This window comes from Penicillium angulare (genome assembly GCF_028827245.1).
Source record: "Penicillium angulare strain IBT 27051 chromosome Unknown utg000004l_segment0_segment0, whole genome shotgun sequence".
In the NCBI taxonomy this organism is placed as follows: domain Eukaryota; kingdom Fungi; phylum Ascomycota; class Eurotiomycetes; order Eurotiales; family Aspergillaceae; genus Penicillium; species Penicillium angulare.
This window is the reverse complement of record NW_026623163.1, coordinates 8,082,220-8,102,288: the sequence shown is the minus strand read 5'-3', so window position 1 is coordinate 8,102,288 and position 20,069 is coordinate 8,082,220. Positions and strand designations below refer to the sequence as shown.

Genomic DNA, 20,069 nt, shown 5'->3' with positions numbered 1-20,069 from the left:
TGCAAAGAATCTATAGGAAAACAAAAAGTTTATCTACAGAAGATATCCCAGCCTCTAGTTAGAAGTAGGAGCATACTTAATTCCAAAAGGAACAGTCCGCACAGTCTCATAATCTCTAGGATCATGACGATTACCGAAGATCTTCAGAGCACGCACAACCATGACGTAGTCACCCTCCGGAACATAAGTACCATTCGCCAGTTCACCAGTAAAGGAAGAGCTTGCTGGGCCACTGACACCATCGACAGTCCGTGCAAGGGCCGTCTGGGGCGCAGAAACAGGGAGAACAGTGCTACCGTTGGCTGACTTGACGCCGACGAGGAGCAGATCCGTACCCATGGAAAGGATTGTCTTGAAAATGGGGTAGCTGGTGTTTCCACTGTCGCCATTGTCAGAAGACTTGGGGTTAGGAAGGGTAAAGTGGTGGTTTTCTTCGATGCGTTCCTCGGTGGCGCTATCGACGATGTAGTTGCCTTGTGTTGTGTCGAGGATAGTCACGTTGCGCATATCGGTGGCAACGCCTAGATAAGGAACGGAGAAAGAGTCTGCGGAGCTGGTTCCATTCAGAGTAATGTATCCACTGTATACTGGAATGCGGTGGGGATAAAGGCCCTTAGGAAGGTGAGGGGTGACTTTTAGGACAGTTGAGCTACCGGCAGCGATGGAAATACGGGTGGAGCTGAAGTTGAGCGAAGCACCAATGGTGGTACGGTCAACAAAGTCGCCGAGTTTGTTCTCCTGGGGAATGGTGCTGTTTTCGGGGAGCGTGTAGACAGTAGCAGCGCCGACGTGGCCGACAGAGTAGACACGAGGTGTGGAACCGGTGTTTCTGATGCGGATATAGGCCGGGGCGATGTGCTGAGTGTCGTTGAACGAGATGACGCTGACGTTGAACTCGGTGGTGGTGTGGAGGAACTTGTAGGCATCAATGAGACCGCCACCTTGTTGAGCTACTGATCCGAGGAATGGTGATGCAGTCACGCCGTCGTGGAAGACGTTGGGGTTGGCAGTGGTAGATAGCAGAGCCTTGATCTCGGCAGGGGTCACGTTGCCCTTACCGCGAGCCTCCATCAGAAGAGCAACACAACCAGCGACGTATGGAGTTGCCATCGAGGTACCAGTCTCAATAGCGTAACTGCCCTCTGGAACGGGCCAGGTTGACAGCATGAATCCACCGACTCCCCCAACGGCTGTTGCGGGGAGGATCTGGTTACTAGGACCCCACTGGGTGTATTCGCCGATCTGACCTCCAGACTGAGGGTTAGTCTCGTTGATGAATATGGTCTTGGCATGTTTTTCACTGGTCATGTGCAGTGTGATGTTAGCACCAGATGCAGCAAGCTTAACCCAGTTCTCGCCAGTTTGGGCAGAAACCATTGCCAACGCTGTGAGATTGGGGTTTATCGTAGAAAACTCATAAGTGCCAGGCTCATTATTGTAGAATAGGATGTTCTTAGCACCGGCATTGACCGCATTAGCTTGCTGTTCACTACCGCGGCAGCCACCATAGCGTATCAAGACAATCTTGTTAGACAGATCCGGGTGACTTCCTGTCCACGGTTCACAGGAATCGCCAACAATGGAGGCGTTAATACTGCTTGGATACAAGGCATAAGAACCATTCTTGAAGTCCGAGTCACCTGCAATCTGCCAGCCAAATTCCTTGGTGGAGTTTTGGGTAGAGTAGCTAGCGCCTGTAAGTAGCAAAGGGCTATACTTGTTGTTGAAGGCTCCAACACCAATGGCGGCAGCGTTGTCAACACCGTTAGAACCTAGGAACAAACCGAAGCTTCCGTCATTTCCACTAGCAATGAACGTGGGAAGACCATGGGCTGCCAGCTTCTGAACCAATTCTCCCCACGGCTCATCACTCCAGCCCTTGTACGAGCCGAAAGAAGCGGAGATGATATCTGCTTTGTCCTCATAGGCCCTCTTGAAAGCCGCAGTGATAATATCAGTGCCATAACTGACAGTTTGCTTGCCAATGATCTTATAATGACCCAGAGTCACATTCGGAGCGACACCAGTGAAGTTATATGGGTTTGGCTGGGCGGCGATCAGTCCAGAGACATGAGTTCCTACACATGATTAGCGAAATTATTCAACTTGACTAAAATTCCCATAGACATACCGTGGCCAGCATGAGCTTCATAAGGGTCAGTAGTGTTGTCCAAGAAGTTGAAGCCGAATTCAACCAAGCAACCCTTTCCAAAGCAGCCTCCAAGAGCAGGGTGTGTATAGTCAACCCCGGAGTCCACGACAGCAACGCGAATTCCAGTTCCCAGGTAACCCTCCGCGCGCAGCTTGTCAACTCCAGTCATGACGTGGGGATAGTCATTTCCATCATGATCCGCTGTATCACGGCGTCGGAGGCCATGAGAAGGAACGTTGTGGCGAGTAGGTGCGCCGTGGGCCACGCTAGAAACCTTTTGCTTGGGTTGTTGCAGCTCTCGAACGGGGGAGACCTTCTTCACAGTGGGCCATGAGGCAATCTGCTTGACGACCGCAGCTTCGTTCTTGCTATCATTGAGCAGTGTGAAGGAACCACCATTGAAAAGAGCGAATGACAGGTCGTGGTTAAGGCTAGCCGGAATACCCTTCTTATTCAGTGTAGAGAGAAAGCTTGCAGACGACTATATAGACCGATTAGTCAATTAAAAGACTCAAGATAACACCGGATCAATGTAAACGAACAGTCTTAGAATCAACAAACTCAACAATGTACTTCTGAGCAATTGGATCTCCATGCGCCGCCAAAGCCACAGGGACAGCAGCCAAAAAAGCACCCAACCAAGACCAAAGAGGGGCCATATTAAATGAATGGATTGGGTCCGAAGAATCCGAAAAGAGTGACTTGAACCAAAATCCAAAGAGCGACGACGAGGTTGAAAAGGAAAGAATGTACTCTACTGCATCGTCAAAAAATCAACACGAGCCTGAGATCGGATCACCCATTGTGCTCTGCTCTGCTCTGCTTTTGCTAGCCCCTATTGTCCCGTCTGTATCTGCCCTAACCACGAGCTTATCCAGATTTTGAAGTGGGAACCGACTCTCGTATTGTTTGTGATCGGCGTAGATAGTGGCCGATCAGCCTCTATTACGGCTAGCGCATCGCGCCCCGGGAAAAAAAGGGTCCGGGTGTGAATGGTTCTCGGAAGATTAAAATCTCGATCGATCAGCGCGTCATTTTGAAGTTCTTATGGAACATTCGATTCCATATAGAAGTGTAGACTGATATGTCTAATAGTAGCTGGCGTTGCTGAACGTAATTGATATGTAGAGACTTGCAAGTCCCAGGATATGGAGTACCATTTCTGATTCTGATGACCCTGTCAGATCAGTATTTTATTGTGACTGCGCCACGGAAGGCTTGGCTTGACGAATAAGACCTTCTTCCATTATTCCGGCATTGAGGGCATCGTGGGCCCGCCAAGGATGAAAATTCTCATCCTCATCTCCGGACTTCGCGTCATCGATCGGTTTGCGGGATTTCGCATTGAGTGAGATCTTCGGTGATATTTGAATGTCTGCGTTGCAGAATCAGCCAAGCAGTATTATCATACTAATACAGTATTTCTTGTGGTGCTTTGGATTCATTGCCGATTGAGACCCCTGTGATTGTGGAGATATTCAAAATACCGAGCGAGGCACAAAGGGTCTCAATGTGGTTGGTGATCGACAGGGGCACGGACCATATCTGCACGCGTCAAGATCGATCTGGACATACGATTCGGCACTTAATCTGCATACATTGTTATGGCTATTTTTATCCTTATCCTTATTCTGATCATTGCTTGCATATACGAGGAAGAATTCCAGAACGATTCTCAGTACTTTGTTTGACAAGAGTAATTAGTCTTGATATTCAAATCTAGTTAAGCTTCCAAAGTTGATTGTAGATGAAAAAAAGAAAAACAAAATTGAACCCAATAACGCCATCTTTCTATTTTCCAAGTCCATGCAATGATAGATCTCGAAGATTGATCAAGACATTCAAAAAACAAACAAACAAGTGAAGTCCAAAATAAACACCCCATATTGACCAGCGCCAGTTATTGCAACCATGATTCCGCGGGAGGAAGTAACGCCAAAGAATAAATGCAGACGCTGAAGTGTATATCAAAACAGGAAATAAACAGAAATCAGGAAATTAGGATACCAATGCCATGCTGATAAATTTCGGCTTGCGTATTGGTGTTTGTAGAATATGCCTAGTACAAAGCATATTATACGAAGGCGCCAGTGCCCAAGTCGAGGTCTGCGAGTTCGTCTCGCAGATACAAGAGCGGAGCCCATACGCGCCAGTGTAGAACACCCAGGTGAGCGAGACGCATACCAATGCGCTCTATATCGTGTTGTTGAGGTGGCGCGGGCTGCATGTTATTATTGGAGGCAGGATGCGAGTGAGAGTTAGGATGTGTGGAAGGTCCGGTAGATACCAGGGGACCGGTATTTGAAGAAGCGGGTGCAACACGCTGAGATTCACAAATGGCGAGTGGTGATAGAGGAAGATATTTGCGGGCAGAAGAAATGGTAGCTTCTAGGATCTTCTCGCGCATGGCATTTTGGAAGTAATGGAAGAGATCGGTCTCATTGGAGAGATGCCATTCGAGAGCTGCTTCGATAGGTGAAATGACTTCATCGGCAACGATGGAATCAAGACTACAGGCTGCGCAGGCAAAGCGTGCAATTTCAAGCGCGATACTGCGCATGTTCTGTATCCAGCGTGCACTGCCGCGGAAATCGGGGTCCTCTTCGTCCATCGAATTCATGACTCGGCTCTCCGTGTCTTGGCCATCTTCCATTAGGGACCAGATACGTGAGCGGAAGGTAGAGTATGTTTCTTCGCGGGCGGAGAGGTATCGGTTTCGGGTATATACGTATGATTCGAAGATATACCAGGCGATTTCGAGGTTGATGAGGCTTTGAATCGTGGAGCGAAGTTGCCAGAGTCGATCTGAGTCGAAGAGGAAGGTTTCAGGGAATTCAGCGGGAGGGGTAAATTGAAGAAGCTGATCGGATATTCCGCGGAAGAAAACCTCGAGGGGTCTGATATCCTCTTGTTGGGGAGATGAAATTGTTACAGGGCTCTTTTGCTCGTCTTCTTGTTGAGCGCGATCTTTTGCGCCGAGATACCATACACGTGCGGATTCTACATGGAAACTCCCGCGGCTGATTTTGTCTTCGAAATATTCTTGCAGAAAGGGTACTGTATCCTCGATGAGAAGAACGCGAAAAGTCCGTATTTGGTGATTGGCAACATCCTAGAAAATAAGGTTATAATTAGCTTGAATGTTCTTTGGGTGAAGAAGAAAATAATTGTGGAGCATGTGGGGATCCGCCTTACCAATTTCATTGCCTCTAGTACGCCGAAGAGTGTCCGTAGTCCATTGACGATTTCCTTGGGTTGCTGCGATTGAGATCCCTCTGTGATTTGTTCGAGCATTCGATCTGCCCATTCATCGCGCATCGGAGCACAGTGCGTCTTGAGTAAAGCCGCCATCCAAGTCGCTAGCGCGACCATATCGAGAACACCCTTGCGGATTTGCTGCATGAGCAAGGGCACCTCCAAATTCTGCATAACGCTCGGGTGATCTCGTTCAGGAACCAGAGTTTTAATCACTTCCTGTAGGGTCTCAAACATAGCTGGTAGACGAGGCTCAAATGTGCGCTGGGGACTCTGACCGGATTGATCCTCTGCATCGCCGGGGTTAGCAGCATGATACGCATAGATCGCAATTTCCGTGGCCATTGAATCCCAATAATCGGTTGATTCTTTCCGTTTGCGATGCCCCTTTTCACCTTCCAGATCGGGTTTGAAATGTAGATCACGATCGAAATTGGCGTCCATGCGGAGATTGATGTTGCTCATTATACAGGGCAGATCGAGTTCGCTGAGTGTTTTCTTTGTCACTGGGGGGTTCCGACGCGCTTTGCATATTATTCGCTGCTCTCGAGAACTTAACCCTAGGGCCTTTGGAATTGCAGTCGCTTCTGGGGATGGTGAGGATTCTCTTCGCGAAGTTGTGGAGGACGAGGAGGCAGGTTGGCGGGTTCCTGGCGGGTATGTGAAGGGTGATTGCCGACGACGAAGCGGGCGCACGTTGGACGGTTTGTCATGGCTATGAGAGTCGCGCCTCTCGTTCTTGCGATAATCATTTGAGCGACTGCTCCCAGCTCCATAGGCGTCTAATGGACCGTCGGCACCCTCCTCCTGGGTCCGGGCCTCTTTTGTCCCCTGAAGATCCATGGGGAAAGGTCAAAAAAGACAAAAGAACCGAACAAGGTGATAAGAAATACAAGACGATCTCTGCCCTAAATCCTATGAAATTGTTAGATAAGGTAACATTTTGATCATTTCAAGTTTTTTCCCAATTTTTTTTTAACTTTTTCTTTTTCTTTTCTTTTTCCTTGTGGCAACGCGCCCTGCGCCATCACGAACTCCCCCCAACTTGCAAGGGAATCAGGAAACAGCTTTCTCGGCTGTCTCTCAACCACTGCCTTATGCAACTGGATTTATTTTCTTTCTTTTCTTTTTTTTCCCCCTGATTTTAATTTGTTCCCACTCACCTCTTGTTTTGATCGCTTTGTTTGCCTCAGACAGGCAGCCAATCCGCGTTGCCGACAAAGTGATGCAAGTGAGCTGTCAATTCGCTGTGGAGCCACCGAGGAAGCTTGGATCTGCCGACGATCGGTCCTCGTGGTCCAGACTTCTTTTGATTGGAAAAAAATAAATTGGCGGATAGAGAATTCTGAGATGGTGAAACGAAGGATCTGAGCCTGTCTCCAAAAGCAAAGAAAGAAAATCAAGAAAAGGTGTTGATTCACAATGTGGAACGATGTTCCTGATCGACGGTTTGAAGATGTTTCTTCAGTAGATCCGGAACAACCAATGGGGCTAGAACTAGCACTGGGCAAGAAACGTAGAGGAGGGAGGGTGGTAAAAGCACCTGCAGAGTTCAAGAGCCAAAGGAGCCAAAAAAGACCAAAAAAGAAAAGGCAATAATTGGGCAAGAGACCGGGTTGGCATTGATATAGTCGAGCACCGAACGTTTTCAAGAAAACCAATGACGGATTCGGGTGGACGCAACCATCACATTCCACTGCTGCTACCCGGATGAACCCAGCAAGACTCCTCAGATCGGATCATGCCCCCTATTCTGCATGACGAGACAAGAAACGACGATAGGGGAAAATAGAATAAAAAAAAGAGATATCCAAGACCCATAATAATTTTAAACTCTATGGAAAGGGGAGAGAGGGTTCAAGGGGTTCCGGATGCCGGATTTCCAACGCCTCACTTTTCCTGACGCACTGGCCACGTGAACGCTGGGAGATTGGCATTGATCGGGGAACCACTCTGGTAACTTGACCAGCTTGGTCAGGTTAACAATCATTCGGGATCTGGTGTAATGTTGAAAAGCATCTCACTGAATAGTATTGAACAGATCGAATTGACCTAATTGAGGTGGATGCGCGTTCGGTTTAAAGTTGTTTGTGCCTGGGGATTCAGGCATCACAGTCTATCTCTTTTCCGGTAATGATCGTCACTCACTATCAACATGTTTATCCACTCGGGAACTACTATGGACTCTGCAGCACTTGAGTGGACAATACTCTGCATAGACTGGATACTCATCACCAAACAGAACACAGAAATCACAGAAGTATTACGGGAAAAATCAGAAAAAAAAAAAAAAAAAAACATCAGGTCACATTCAAACAGACATCATCAGACATGACGAGGATTAATTAATCAGTCTCAACCATGTTATTCAGCTCCGTCCGAATCGGGTTCTCTATAGACTTTCCCCAACCGGGAAGCTCTATAGACACCCAAATCAGGAAACTGGATGAGTTCCCCTTCACCATCATGATCTTATTTCTTTTTTCCTATATATTTTTATCATGAAGTTGCAAGGATTCCATCTCCAGCTTCAGATATCCCAGTATTTTCAGCATTTCATTTATTATTCGGCGTGATTCGCGATCGCGACAATACTACATAAGCGGATACCGATACCGATACCACCATGGGGCTGACGACGATCTTCTACTTTTTTTCAATCTTCTGGGCTATTCGAACCATTCTATTATCCCGCAATTCTTCACCTTTCGATACCTCACAATTTCAGGTCCACTCCCTCCCCGATAGCCCCGCCCTACCATCTAGTTGGGCCGGTCGACTACCGGTTCCGGGAAGACAGGGCAACGAGATCTTCTTCTGGCTTTTCAATGCAGAGAATCCTGCATATGACGATCAATTAATCGGTAAGTCCACCTATGCCCTAATTATCTCCAAAAATAGATTCAGCTACCACCGCACCTCACAAAAAAGGGGGGGGGGAAATGGGGGGGAAAACACACTTACTAACCAACTATACTAAACATAGTTTGGCTAAATGGCGGTCCCGGCTGCTCCTCCCTCATAGGCCTAACAACAGGAAACGGTCCAATATCCTTCACCGACAACTCCACCCGCCTCATCGAAAATCCATACTCCTGGACAAAACTAGGCAATGTCCTCTACGTGGACCAACCCGTCGGTACGGGCTTCTCAACCGCCAGCTCACTCGTCCGGTCCAATAGTCAAGTGACAAGAGACTTTGCATTATGGCTGCATGCATTCTTCGAGAAATTCCCTCATCTCCAATCGAAGAACGTCCATTTAATCGGCGAGTCATATGCGGGTATCTTCGTGCCCTATTTCGCTAATGCATTGATGGAGGGAACCGGAAACCATTCAAATTCATTCTCTATCAAGCTTCACTCAATGTCGCTTGGTGATGGGTCCTGGGGAAATGCTGCGGCAATGTCATCCGTTGCAATGGGGACATATATGCATTCACAGAATAGTCTTCTTGGGGTTCCGAATGATATTCTTTCGGCGTTTAGTTCTGCGGATGAGGTTTGTGGGTTTGATACAGTGCTGAACCAGGCAAATATTTATCCACCTAAGGGGAAGATACATATTCCTGGAAATCCGGAGTATATCAATTATCGTCGGCGGCGAAGCTTAGGTCTTTCATCTCGAGACAATTCTGATCTGGGTATTCTGGGTGGAACTTGTGATGAAGCGCCTTCTACTCCGGAAGAGGTGTTTTATTCTATTTTGAACTCAACATGCTACGGTCCCTGTGCATCTTTTTCAACAGCAGAGAACTATATGTATGCGTCCTCGGCGAATGGCTCGGGTCCTTCATGCTTCAGCATTTACGATCTAACTTACGACTGTTCAACTGTTAACCCGATCCCGCTATTAGAGGACTATTTCAGTCGACCGGATGTGCAATCTGCTCTACATGTTGGGGAAAGTGGAGTATACACGGCTTGCAACGGGACTATTCTCTCCACACTCGAGGATAACGACTTTGTCGAGCCGCCGGAGTATTCTCTTCTCCCTTCATTGGTCACGAAGCATAATATCTCTCTTCATATTTATAATGGGGAACTGGATATGCTGATCAATCATATCGGAACACAACTTTCAATCCAGAATATGACATGGAGAGGTGCACAGGGGTTCCAAAGCAAGCCCAGCAGATCCTTTTATGTTGACGATGCGGCGCCAATTGCTGGTATGGAAAATGATACTCTTTCGACTAATAGTAGTGCTAGGACTGGGATCTGGACTGTGGAGAGGGGGGTGTCTTATCATCTGTTTGAAGGGGCTGGGCATAGCGTGTTTGCGACGAAGCCGCAGGATATGTTCTCTTTCGTACGGGATGTTGTGATTGACGGGAGGACAGGTTAGGGGTATTTTATCTTTTCAAGGTTCGGGTTCAGGGTTCAGGTTATTAGATTTTTTAATCCTTCGGTGGGATCCGGACCGGAGAGACATTATGGTGATGTGCATGTACAATACTGAAAAATGGAAAGGAGACTAGATGGCGTTTCGCATTTCAGGTGTTAGTAAGGATCCAAATTGACAAATCATTTAGCTGTATTAGAAGGAGAAAAGGCTTCGGACGATGTCGACAATATCAATACATCATTGAAAGCGTAAATCCCAGAGTATGTCTGGTTCAGAGCAAGGTCTTCGTCATGTGCCAGGGGATTGATTGTATAGGTAGTTTCAGTTTGGATGATCCACCACTTACCAACTTGAATGTATAATTTCTGAAGTCATTGACTTCTATCATTCTTGAGTTGTAGCAGATACTTTTTCTATTCTATTGACTGTATACTTATTCGCACTATATAAGCTATCCGATAGTAACTGTAAACTGGTACTATTCCACCCCTATATCGATCCAACACTCAACTCGAAGCCAAGAAGAGCCACACCCAAAACAACAGAACATTAGCAAAAAGAATCACCATGAGAAATAATGACCCATTAACACACATTATGCATCAATCAATGTAACCATTACTCAGTATTACACCTCGCACCGTCATTTGTTGTCAATTGGCCCCCTTTACTCATCACTGCTCACCATGAGTCAGGGTTACAAACATAAACACTGTAATAAACATTATCGTTCTCATAGTATGTGGGGCAATTGATTATATACTAATATTTGCCAGGTCAGCGTGGACTGTCAAGATCCGGGCTGGTTGGTTTTGGGGTTTTAAACTCCGGGGTGTATTATGACGATACCAAGCGTGGAGTAAGGAGAAGAAGTTCTGAATGAGTTTGATATATTTATTCGATGAATTATTCTTTCTATCTTGTTTTAGGGATCAGAAGAAGAATGGTTATTGCAGGGGTACTGCTAGAAGTCCAAGAAGGCCACTCAAACAAACATCCATATGTAGCGACTCGTAGAACATTAGACATCATAATCATTTTGAGTTTTACGACGAGTCTCTCTCGTTGACCGTTGAACGAGTCTTAATACGTGAGTAATTACTCGAATGTTCCCTTGAATAGGTATTTCTCATACATTTCTCCAGGTGTCTGGTTAGGGATGACATCCGAGTCTACTATCTTGGGGGCAAGTCGGTCAAAACTTGTGGACCTCTCGCAATTTTCTCAACTTGTCTTTCCCACTAGTAGTACGTAGCATATAGGCTTCTAGCTAAATTTCACCCAAATAACTGTAAAGGATCAAAGTAGTACATTGTGCATATATCTATTTTACTTCAAGTTCGTGTGAGTGGTTTCTTCTACATGATGTAGCTTGTGAGGTCGGCACCGCATATAGTTCCAAAAAGGAAAATAAACAAAGCCGATTTGAGAAGCAGAGTGTTCCAGTTAGGTTTAAATACTGTACGTTAGCTTCTTTAGTCCCCCGGATAATGGGCATTTTCATACGCTGTCAAAAAATACCAACGATGACCCACCATGAGTCACGATGACTACGTTCCCACCTGTGCAGATCAGGCCTCAGACCTCTATATCTACTATATCTAAAGGAAGGGCTTACAAACGTCAGCACTAATTAGGCCAAATAATATCTGAAGAAGCATCCGAGGAAATCGCAAGGGACGGTAATATTCATGAGTATGATTGTCCTATATAGACTATTTCACGCATTAAAACCGCGCCATATGATCAAATATTTCCTCCACCAACCCAAAATAAAAGCCATATCGCATTTTCGCTAAATAAATAAAAAAACGAATATCGAGGCAAGACAGATAAAAACTTGTACAATGAATTCTGTCTATGCCGGGTAGTCAATGCATGTAACGGGCGCAAATCATCATCATGAGGGGGGCATAGCAATGGGAACGAGCTAGACTCGACGAAAGTATGGTGTTTGTTGTTGCATTGACAGGAGTGAATCAGCGCGTTGAAACACATCACCCTCGAAGAATTTGTCGCTGTAAGCACTGGCCGGGGTTGAGGGAACAGTAGCCTGTGCCGCGGGACCGAGCGCAGCGCTGAGCGGGGTACTCGGGACAGTAATGGATTGAGGGGACATGCCAGTCGTCAGGTATGGAAGGGAGTGGGAGGCGATTGCGGATGTAGATGATGAGGTTTGATGTTGAATATGTGGCGGTTGTAGTGGAGGGCCGTAGAGGTGACTTGCTGGTGCATTACTGGCCATGTCTGCTAGGAAAGACCAGGGGGATGCTTCGATCAGGCGGCCAGCTTCCCTGCTAGCTTTTTGGACAGGGCGAAGGATAATAACGATATCCTGGGGTAGACGTTGCATACTGCGCACCTCTCGCATGTCTGTCACGAGATCTACAAAGGATTGCATAAATGCCTTGCATAGTTGCCAGAACTCACGCTGATTGCGGAGTCCACCGTTTGGTTCCTTGACTTTCATCGTTGACAGACGTATGCCAAGTGCCTCCGATACCTCTATGCATGACTGGCATCGACGGATGAGGTTGTTCCATAGCATCTGGATCCCTTCAGACTCGCGAGACTTTTCGGCAGCCTCAAGACACCGTAATAATTGCCGACGGGCTAACGGTAGTGCTTGTAGCGCTGCGCTGTACGCAGAAGTAAGTTGGTAGAAGATTCTTTCAAAGATACGCTCTTCTTCAATTTCATCTAATCCAGTCAATGGATTGATTCGAGGAGCGATGCCAACAGGCATGGGAGGGAATGACTCGCCAGAGCGAGGTGTGGCCATAGATGTAGGCACAGATGTGTTGATCAAATTTGTCCGGCTGCTGGACCTACTGCGTGAGTAGTTGAATGATGATGGCGTGATGAATCCGGGCGAGCCATTGACTTGCGAATTTGGAAGTGTCAAGGGTACTTGGGGATGTCTAATGGTTGTGTCGCTGCGTAATCGCCGGGTAGGTGCAGTTGTTTCCCGGGTAGGCGTGACCAATGGCCTCAAAGGCCGTTCTGCTGGCGCCGAAGGACCCTTTTGTATTTCAGGAATGATTGGCTTGGACTCCAGAAGGGTTTTCTTGGCTGGTTGAAGGGAAACGTTGAGCCCAGCGCAAGCATTTCGTAGCTCCACCAAACTTCCATACATCATAAGCATCAATGAACGAACATACCGTGAGTCGGCATTGGAAACAATCTTTGCAGCACTGTTACGGAGCTGAGTTCCAACATGCGAGTAAGCTGCAATGCATGTTTCACATTCTCGTTTCACGGTCTCGTTCATTCCCCGCGTCGAGTCTTGATCGTCGGGTAGAAACGTCTCTGCATTCTCAAGAGCCTCGTTGAGCCGGTCAACATGAGTCGAGGCGTTGTAGAACACGAGCTCCAGACTATGACGTCTGGTGTCATCACGCTTGATCACATTTATTAAGGTGGAAATATGAGAATGGACCTGGAAGAGAGCGAATAAAATCCCCTTGGCGCTCTCGATGACTGGTCCGTCTGAGCCTCTTTCCCCCTTGTGTTCTGGAAGACTGGACATTCGATTGACCCAGCCATCTCGCGGTCGTCGACGGTCTCGAGGGCTGCTAGGACTTGATGAACTACTGCCACTGGCTGGAGCCGGCCCCGCTGGTCGTGGTCGAAGTACGGAACCATGGCTAAGACCTCGTAAATGACTGTTGCGATAGGCCCGAGTTTCATCAAGTGTCCCTAGATCTGTGTTCTTGCGGGTGATTACTCCCATGCGCTTGCTTCGAGCAGCAAATGATGCTTGGATTATGCCTTCACTATTGCTTCGGTTGCGTTCATTGATAAGTGGTGTCGCGCTGGGTCGTCGAAGGCTTTCCAGTTGATAGCTACCGCTTTGTTGACCGGAAGCCATGCGGTAGTGAGTTTTTGTTGCCGCCGGCATTCCTGCCCCTCGGGAAAGAGACGGTGATCGAGAAGACGCTGCTGAGCTATCGCCAGTACTAGGTATGACGGGAAAGCGACTGCTCAGTTTCCGCTTCACTGGCGCCGGCCGAGGTGTTTCAAATGACGAGCTTTCACTAATGGGGAGAGAGGTAAGAGAGGTAAGCTTTTTTGTTCTTCGCGGTTACCTGAAATAAGAGGTAACCTTACCTTGCATCTGTACTAAGCTCAGGTTCTGGAGTTGTTGCTTGTTGCCGAGTCTTTAGAAACCTCTTCAATTCTGCAGTAACCGCGACCTCCTTCTCGTTGTCTGTCATTGCCGATGGTGCCATGTCTGTCTCCGATGTCTCCAAGACACGTCGGAGTGGGGATCGCAGAGGATTTCCAGCAACTTTGAGAATCTGCAGCTTATTCATGTCAGATAAACCGACAGGAAGTTCATCGAGTCTGTTCTGCATAACAGAAAGCACTCGCAATGATTTCAGCCTGCTAATTTCATCAGGCAATATGCTGATTTTATTTCTACTGAGGTCAAGGATTTCTAGCAGGAGTAATTTGTACACCTAGGCACCATTAGCAAATAACATTTTTGACTTTGGGGGAAATGGGCAATTTCAAACGTACCCCTTTGGGGAATTCACGGAAATTATTAGCTCGAATATTGAGGTATCGGAGATGAGAACATTCAGCAAAGCGGTATGGAATATGAAACAGGTGGTTGTTCGAAAGAGAGAGCCTATATCGCAGAGTCAATCATCGTGTTGGTTTAGTTGATCGCCTCGCATGAGATCATAAGAGATCCTGAGCAACAAAGAGAGCCAGGGCGCAGATCAGACATACCGTTCCACTTCATCTTTTATAATATCCACAACAGGCTCCGGTATGCGAACGATATGTGAATGGCCCAGATCAATCGTCAATTTGGGCTTCACTACATCAGTGACTGCCTCGCTTCCCGCCAACGATCGTTTTGTGTCTTGGATCCCACTCTCGACAGCACGCTTGGCAAGCTCGATTGTTTCATCTTGTGTCAATGGTTTCGGACCGGACCCTCGTTTGCCAGTACTCTTAGGTGTGTCGCCCATGGCTGTACCAGGCCTGGACCCTTCTCCATCGAAACTTGGGAATCCTTCATTGTATGACAGTGGTGGCGGTACAAGGGAGTCGTGTGGCCCTTTTTCGTTGTCTTCATCCTCGGCTGGACTTGGGTATGACCGGGGACCGCGAATGGTGTCTTCGGGGCGATTCATTGTGGACATCATTGCTCGTCAGCGCTATGGTTATGCGCACTCGGTTTTGAAAGGGCGCCCAAGACCAAAATCCTCCAGTATTCGACCACTACCAGCAGGTGACCAGTACTTTCAGTCCAAGCATCCTCATTGGGGTAGGTGATTCCAATGGGTGGATCTGATTACGTTGTCGCGCGATTCAGGGCAACGCGGTAGCGTAGGACGTAAAACAGGAGAGCGAGCGATCAAAGGTACGTAGGTCTTCCGGTCGGGACGAAAGTTGAAGACTTGTAATTATCCAGACGAAAGTAGCAAGGCTGTCCGTGTATCACGAATGGTGCCTCGAAGATCGGACGGGTAAAACGCTCGAGGCAGAGGATCAGCAGCGACAGGATAGGAGGGGATCGGTAGGAAGAATGTTGTAATCGCGGAAGTAAGTCGGAGCTAATCGAAGGAAAATGTATACTATACAGTATGTGTACAACCTCTTTGCTCGGTGGTATTTAGAAGACAACGCAGTCCAGGCTGGAATGAAGGGAAGTTGGAGAGGCCGGAAGTGCTGTGATTGGGTGACACCCAAACCCCGAGCTTTTGGGATTAACGGCTTCGACTTAATTGTAAGTGTTTCACCTATCTGGCACGGCCCACCGGTTTGACTGTTCAACTAGAAACGAGAAACAAATAATCAGTACAAATCAGGAAAATAGAAACATGATAACGTTCTCTAAATTAATATCCCTTATAACATTAGTATTTGAAGATTCAATTAATATCTCTTTAGATAGGGCGGTGGACTACGGTCTTTGCTGTGTTATCATGTAGAGGAGTGGAAACCATGTTGTCTCCTTCAACGGTTTCAATAATACAGAAGGATGAATAGATGAATAATATAATGTACATGACCATATGAGGCAGAGTATCGAGGGACTAGATATAACAAGCGAATCAACGCGCAACGTATGCCAGACATGCAAAGGGCTTTGGTTAATTCTGGGTGAACATCTACTGTTCAGCCTCAGACTCTGGAACATCGAGGCTTGCAGTGTCCTCCTTGTCACCCTCTGACGCAAGCTCCGGGGCACCAGATAGAGCTGCGGCTCGTTGTCCAAAAATCTGTGACTGTAACTTGGCCCATTCCTTCCATTTCTCGTATTCTTTGTTCTCCAATTCCATACCAATGTCCAGGTACTTGGGTCCGAATTGAGCTCCGGTCGCCTCGGCTTCCTCCGCTGCAACTCGTCGCTCAATATCCTCCTGCAGGCGGAGTCGATAGAATTCTCGACGGGCAACATCGTAGGCGCTTTCCTTGGTCATGTCGGGAACGTTGTTCAGGAGCCAGAGTTGCCGTTGAACGACACTAAATAGAAAAAAGAAAATCAGCTACTGTACACAACCTACGAGCTTAGATGAGACCTGAAGCTGACCTTTCACCATCTAATCTTTTTCCAGGCTGTCGGAGGCGGCTCCAATCGTAATTCTCGTGGTCTTTTCCTGTGCTCTCAACAAGGACGCGAGGGCGAGCAAGTTCCCAAGGATGATCCTTGAAGAATTGTGTTCGCAGCTCGTCCTCCTCATATCTGACATGGACGGGCTGAAATAGGCGACTGGGCTTCTTAGATTTGCGGCGTTTTTCTTCGACCTCGAGCACGACCTGCGGCTGCGAGGATCCGGGGAGTGTCTTCACCCGCTGTCGGAGCAGCTGGTGCTGCGGGGGGCGGTTGCGAACAAGAGCTTCTGAAGGAGGAATATCACCGACGACATTGACCCATTGTGGCAGCTTGTTGATCTTTCCGCTGGCGAATTGGTTGATCGCGGTCTGTCGTACCCGAAGGGCTGTGAGGTTGATTTTGCCCATGATGACCTGGTGATCGGGGGATATCTACACACAGCCTAGAATGCCTGTGTAGACGCGATGCGTAAAAAATACAAAATTAAAGAATCAGTAATCCGGCCCGTGGGGCAATTGAAGGGGATGGCGCGCGTTTCTGATCGTGAAGAAGCAGAGGTTGAGCGGTGCGGGAGTCGAAAAAGATACGATTGGCAATACTGCGCGCCGATTGGCCAGCACGACTCCGCCGCAAAGCCAGAAGGTCCGTTCATCAAAAAAACACCTTCCTCTACTTCAATCCAACTCTCACTTTCTAATTCACATTTCTTTGCTTCCAAGGGCCGCGAAGGAGTCTCACTAGATTCTCGGTTCGGTTACCAAGCCTTTTCTGGGGACATGCAGCGCTGATTTGGTGCCACAATGTCTGCCATCTCATGCCTCATTCCATTAGGTCCCCCAGCTCGCCGAGCCTGCGAGATCCCTACAAACCGGCTCTGGATGATCCCCTCGTCTCTAAACCCAATTCAATGTCTCATCAGAGACTCCCTCTGTCCCGCCCTCCCTCTATTCGAACCCTCTCTACCCGCCGGTCTCGCCCTAGTGTCGCGTCAATAGCAGACGTTTTTGTTGGCTCGCTTGTCCTGGCCGGTTTCTGCCACGAGCATTCACCACGAGGCCGAGGCTTGTCAACAATATCTTTGGCGGCATCAGAAATCGATCGCCGGGGGTTCAGGAGGAAAGACAGGAAAAACCATAATGAAATCCCGTGTCGGAGGCGCTGGCAGTTCTCGGCGTTCTCGGTCCACCCGTCGCAACCTCAATCGCGGCTCGGTCACGGTTTAGCACAGGTGGAGGAAGTTCGCTCGGAGGGGCCCGTTGCTGAATTCACGAATATAGAGGGGAAAGAGGAGGAGGAGGATAGTTCCCATATGCTTCCAAGATTACCAGAAATCCCGGACAGCAAAACGCAACAATTCTCTGAAGACCATTATTTCGATACAATACCGAGCAACCTTCGATTGATAATCCCTCCGAAAGAAAATTTACATTATTTGATAAATCAAGACGACACAACAGAACCAGACATGCCAGAGAAACCGTCCCCCCGTCGAGACGAACGAGTACAAAAAGCTATATCCAGCCTACTAATGCGACATTTGGGTTGGAACTACAACTGGAAGAAAGTTTTCGATGCATTGGTGCCCAAACCAACGTTTGTTCGAAATGAAGATGAAACTCGTGATGCAATAGAGATTGCGTCGGTTGCTGCGCTTGTTGAAGCATTGCCTAGTCGGAAACAGTTCAGCGCACAGCAGCTTTTTAATTTATACAGGCAAATGCCAACCCCCGGAGTCGCTTATTTGTCCAAACGTTCGCGTGGCACACTTTTGAGACGACTTGCGATGCCTCCCAATCAACGCTGGTCAGACTCACGTCGCTATCTCGCATTGGTGAATGATATGATTGCAGCAGGCCATCCAATGTCGCTCTCTATGTGGACATCTGCAATCCACTTGGCTGGTCAGAGCAACAATGGAAAAGTTTCGAAGCGTCGGCTGGTTCAAGCTATTGGACTTTGGCAACACATGGAGCATTTCGCTGGAATTCGTGCTGACAACGTTGTATTCACCACTCTATTTGATACTGCCATAAAAGCCGGTCAATTTGTTGTTGCCAGCCGTCTAGAAGACGAGATGCACAAGCGAGGTATTCAGTTTGGACGCGAAGGGCTTGTATCGAAAATCCTCTACTACGGAATACAGAAAGATTCGGATGGGATCAGTGCCACTTTCGAGGCATTTACACAGTCAGGGGAGCTCGTTGATACTGTTGTGTTGAACGCTCTGATAGGATCTTTCCTTCGAGCCGGCGACGTTGAAACTGCAGAGCATTTGTACAAGCGAATGATGCATGTGCAAACCTCGAGGTACGGAGGCTCTCTGAAATCAAATGCTCGTTTTACAAACCAGCCTAGTCTCCGCACGGACTTCTCGTCATATCGAGCAGAGACTAAGACTCTTGGTCGTCTATTGAGAATGTCCACGCGACTCAAAAAAGATTTTCCTGCGGACCACAGTGCTCTTCAAAACTCTCTACCCATGACACCCGACACGCGGACTTTCTATATCTTGCTTCGTTATTATGCGCGGGAAGCCGGTGACCTTGACATGTTCATGAGCATTTTACGCGACATGGAAAGGACATTTGAGGTTCCACCCCGCCATGTAGTATACCTCTTTCTTTTTGAAGGGTTTGCTGCTCATGGACGCCGAAAGAAAGCATGGTCGGTGGAGAGACTTCGAAGAACCTGGCTTGGTTTCATAGATGCCGTCCGTGACTCGAGGGCCAGAGTTTTCGCATTTGACCTCAAGAACCCTTATATGACTTGGGAAAACCCGTTGGACAAAGAAGACCCTGTAACTGAGAACTCTGCCAAAGAAACATCCGACGACCGCAGCTCGTTTTATATCCAGTTGCCATCAACGAGTACGGAAGCCCACCACAATGCACCTGGACAAAGCTCAGCAGTTTCCGGCGACTCCCTTGAAACACTTGGAAACTCCGAGAGGGGTCAAGATTCCCAAGATAGCGCCAATGAAGAAGACAGTCACCCGAAAGAACATGCCTTCGAGTACGACATGGATGATCCAGATAGTTCTCTCAACCGCCAGGATATTGACCACGCAGCCAAGCGGCTTCAAAATGGCGTTTTTGTGGGACGACAGATGGCCATCGCCATTCTGCGGGCATTTGGCTGCTGCTGTGGTCCTCGAGCGGTCACGGAAGTCTGGTCACAACTTGAGCCAATGTGGAACTCTGAGAATCGCAAAGAAAGCGATACAGCTGCTGTGAAGGATGTGCTTGACCAAGAAATGTCTCGACCTCCACGACGCATGTAAGATATGATGGAGAGCCTGTGGACGATTGTGATTTTATATTTGTACATTACTACCCATTATATACCGATTCAATTCAGCGATTAATATATTTTACAAGGTCTTCAGTCTTCATCTAAGTAGGCTTTTGATACTAGTATCTTTAGACTCCTATCGGGTGTCCCAACATGCTTAATCAGTACGGAGTAGACGACAACATGGAAGCTTTATGATGGATCAGAACTGAATACGAAGAATGTGCTACAATGAGTTAGACGTGCATATCTAGCTGCATGGTTACAATATCGAACTCAGATTTCACGATAGATACATTGGGCAGATTAATTAATTGATTATTGAATAATATTTTCTATAAAATAATGCAATCAATTTTCACCTTGATGTAGGGGATCGTACCTCGTCACGTGAATTCGCGTCGGCCTTTCCCACCTAAAGACGCGTACGGCGCAATGCTTGCTCAA

At 47.6% G+C, this 20,069-nt stretch overlaps 6 protein-coding genes across 6 annotated transcripts; 2 read left to right on the top strand and 4 right to left on the bottom strand.

Annotated features, from left to right (window-relative positions):
• Positions 1-54: 54 nt before the first annotated feature.
• N7478_006933 (uncharacterized protein) lies at positions 55-2,811 on the bottom strand (the record flags this gene model as incomplete). Its single annotated transcript, XM_056923147.1, has 3 exons — positions 55-2,078; positions 2,132-2,633; positions 2,695-2,811. The coding sequence occupies 3 exons, from the start codon at positions 2,809-2,811 to the stop codon at positions 55-57; spliced, it is 2,643 nt and encodes an 880-aa protein (XP_056781184.1).
• A 1,415-nt stretch (positions 2,812-4,226) lies between these two features.
• On the bottom strand, positions 4,227-6,250 carry N7478_006932 (TCP11 family protein; the record flags this gene model as incomplete). Its single annotated transcript, XM_056923146.1, has 2 exons — positions 4,227-5,264; positions 5,348-6,250. The coding sequence occupies 2 exons, from the start codon at positions 6,248-6,250 to the stop codon at positions 4,227-4,229; spliced, it is 1,941 nt and encodes a 646-aa protein (XP_056781183.1).
• Positions 6,251-8,033: 1,783 nt separating this feature from the next.
• On the top strand, positions 8,034-9,754 carry cp9 (putative serine carboxypeptidase; the record flags this gene model as incomplete). The annotated part of the gene is made up of 2 exons (XM_056923145.1): positions 8,034-8,271; positions 8,394-9,754. 2 exons carry the CDS (start codon positions 8,034-8,036, stop codon positions 9,752-9,754), a joined length of 1,599 nt encoding a protein of 532 aa, XP_056781182.1.
• A 1,930-nt stretch (positions 9,755-11,684) lies between these two features.
• N7478_006930 (uncharacterized protein) lies at positions 11,685-14,916 on the bottom strand (the record flags this gene model as incomplete). Its single annotated transcript, XM_056923144.1, has 4 exons — positions 11,685-13,791; positions 13,865-14,217; positions 14,279-14,390; positions 14,495-14,916. 4 exons carry the CDS (start codon positions 14,914-14,916, stop codon positions 11,685-11,687), a joined length of 2,994 nt encoding a protein of 997 aa, XP_056781181.1.
• A 969-nt stretch (positions 14,917-15,885) lies between these two features.
• Positions 15,886-16,738, bottom strand: rsm25 (mitochondrial 37S ribosomal protein mS23; the record flags this gene model as incomplete). Its single annotated transcript, XM_056923143.1, has 2 exons — positions 15,886-16,240; positions 16,308-16,738. The coding sequence occupies 2 exons, from the start codon at positions 16,736-16,738 to the stop codon at positions 15,886-15,888; spliced, it is 786 nt and encodes a 261-aa protein (XP_056781180.1).
• A 407-nt stretch (positions 16,739-17,145) lies between these two features.
• N7478_006928 (pentatricopeptide repeat protein) lies at positions 17,146-19,611 on the top strand (the record flags this gene model as incomplete). Its single annotated transcript, XM_056923142.1, has 1 exon — positions 17,146-19,611. One exon carries the CDS (start codon positions 17,146-17,148, stop codon positions 19,609-19,611), a length of 2,466 nt encoding a protein of 821 aa, XP_056781179.1.
• Positions 19,612-20,069: the final 458 nt, after the last annotated feature.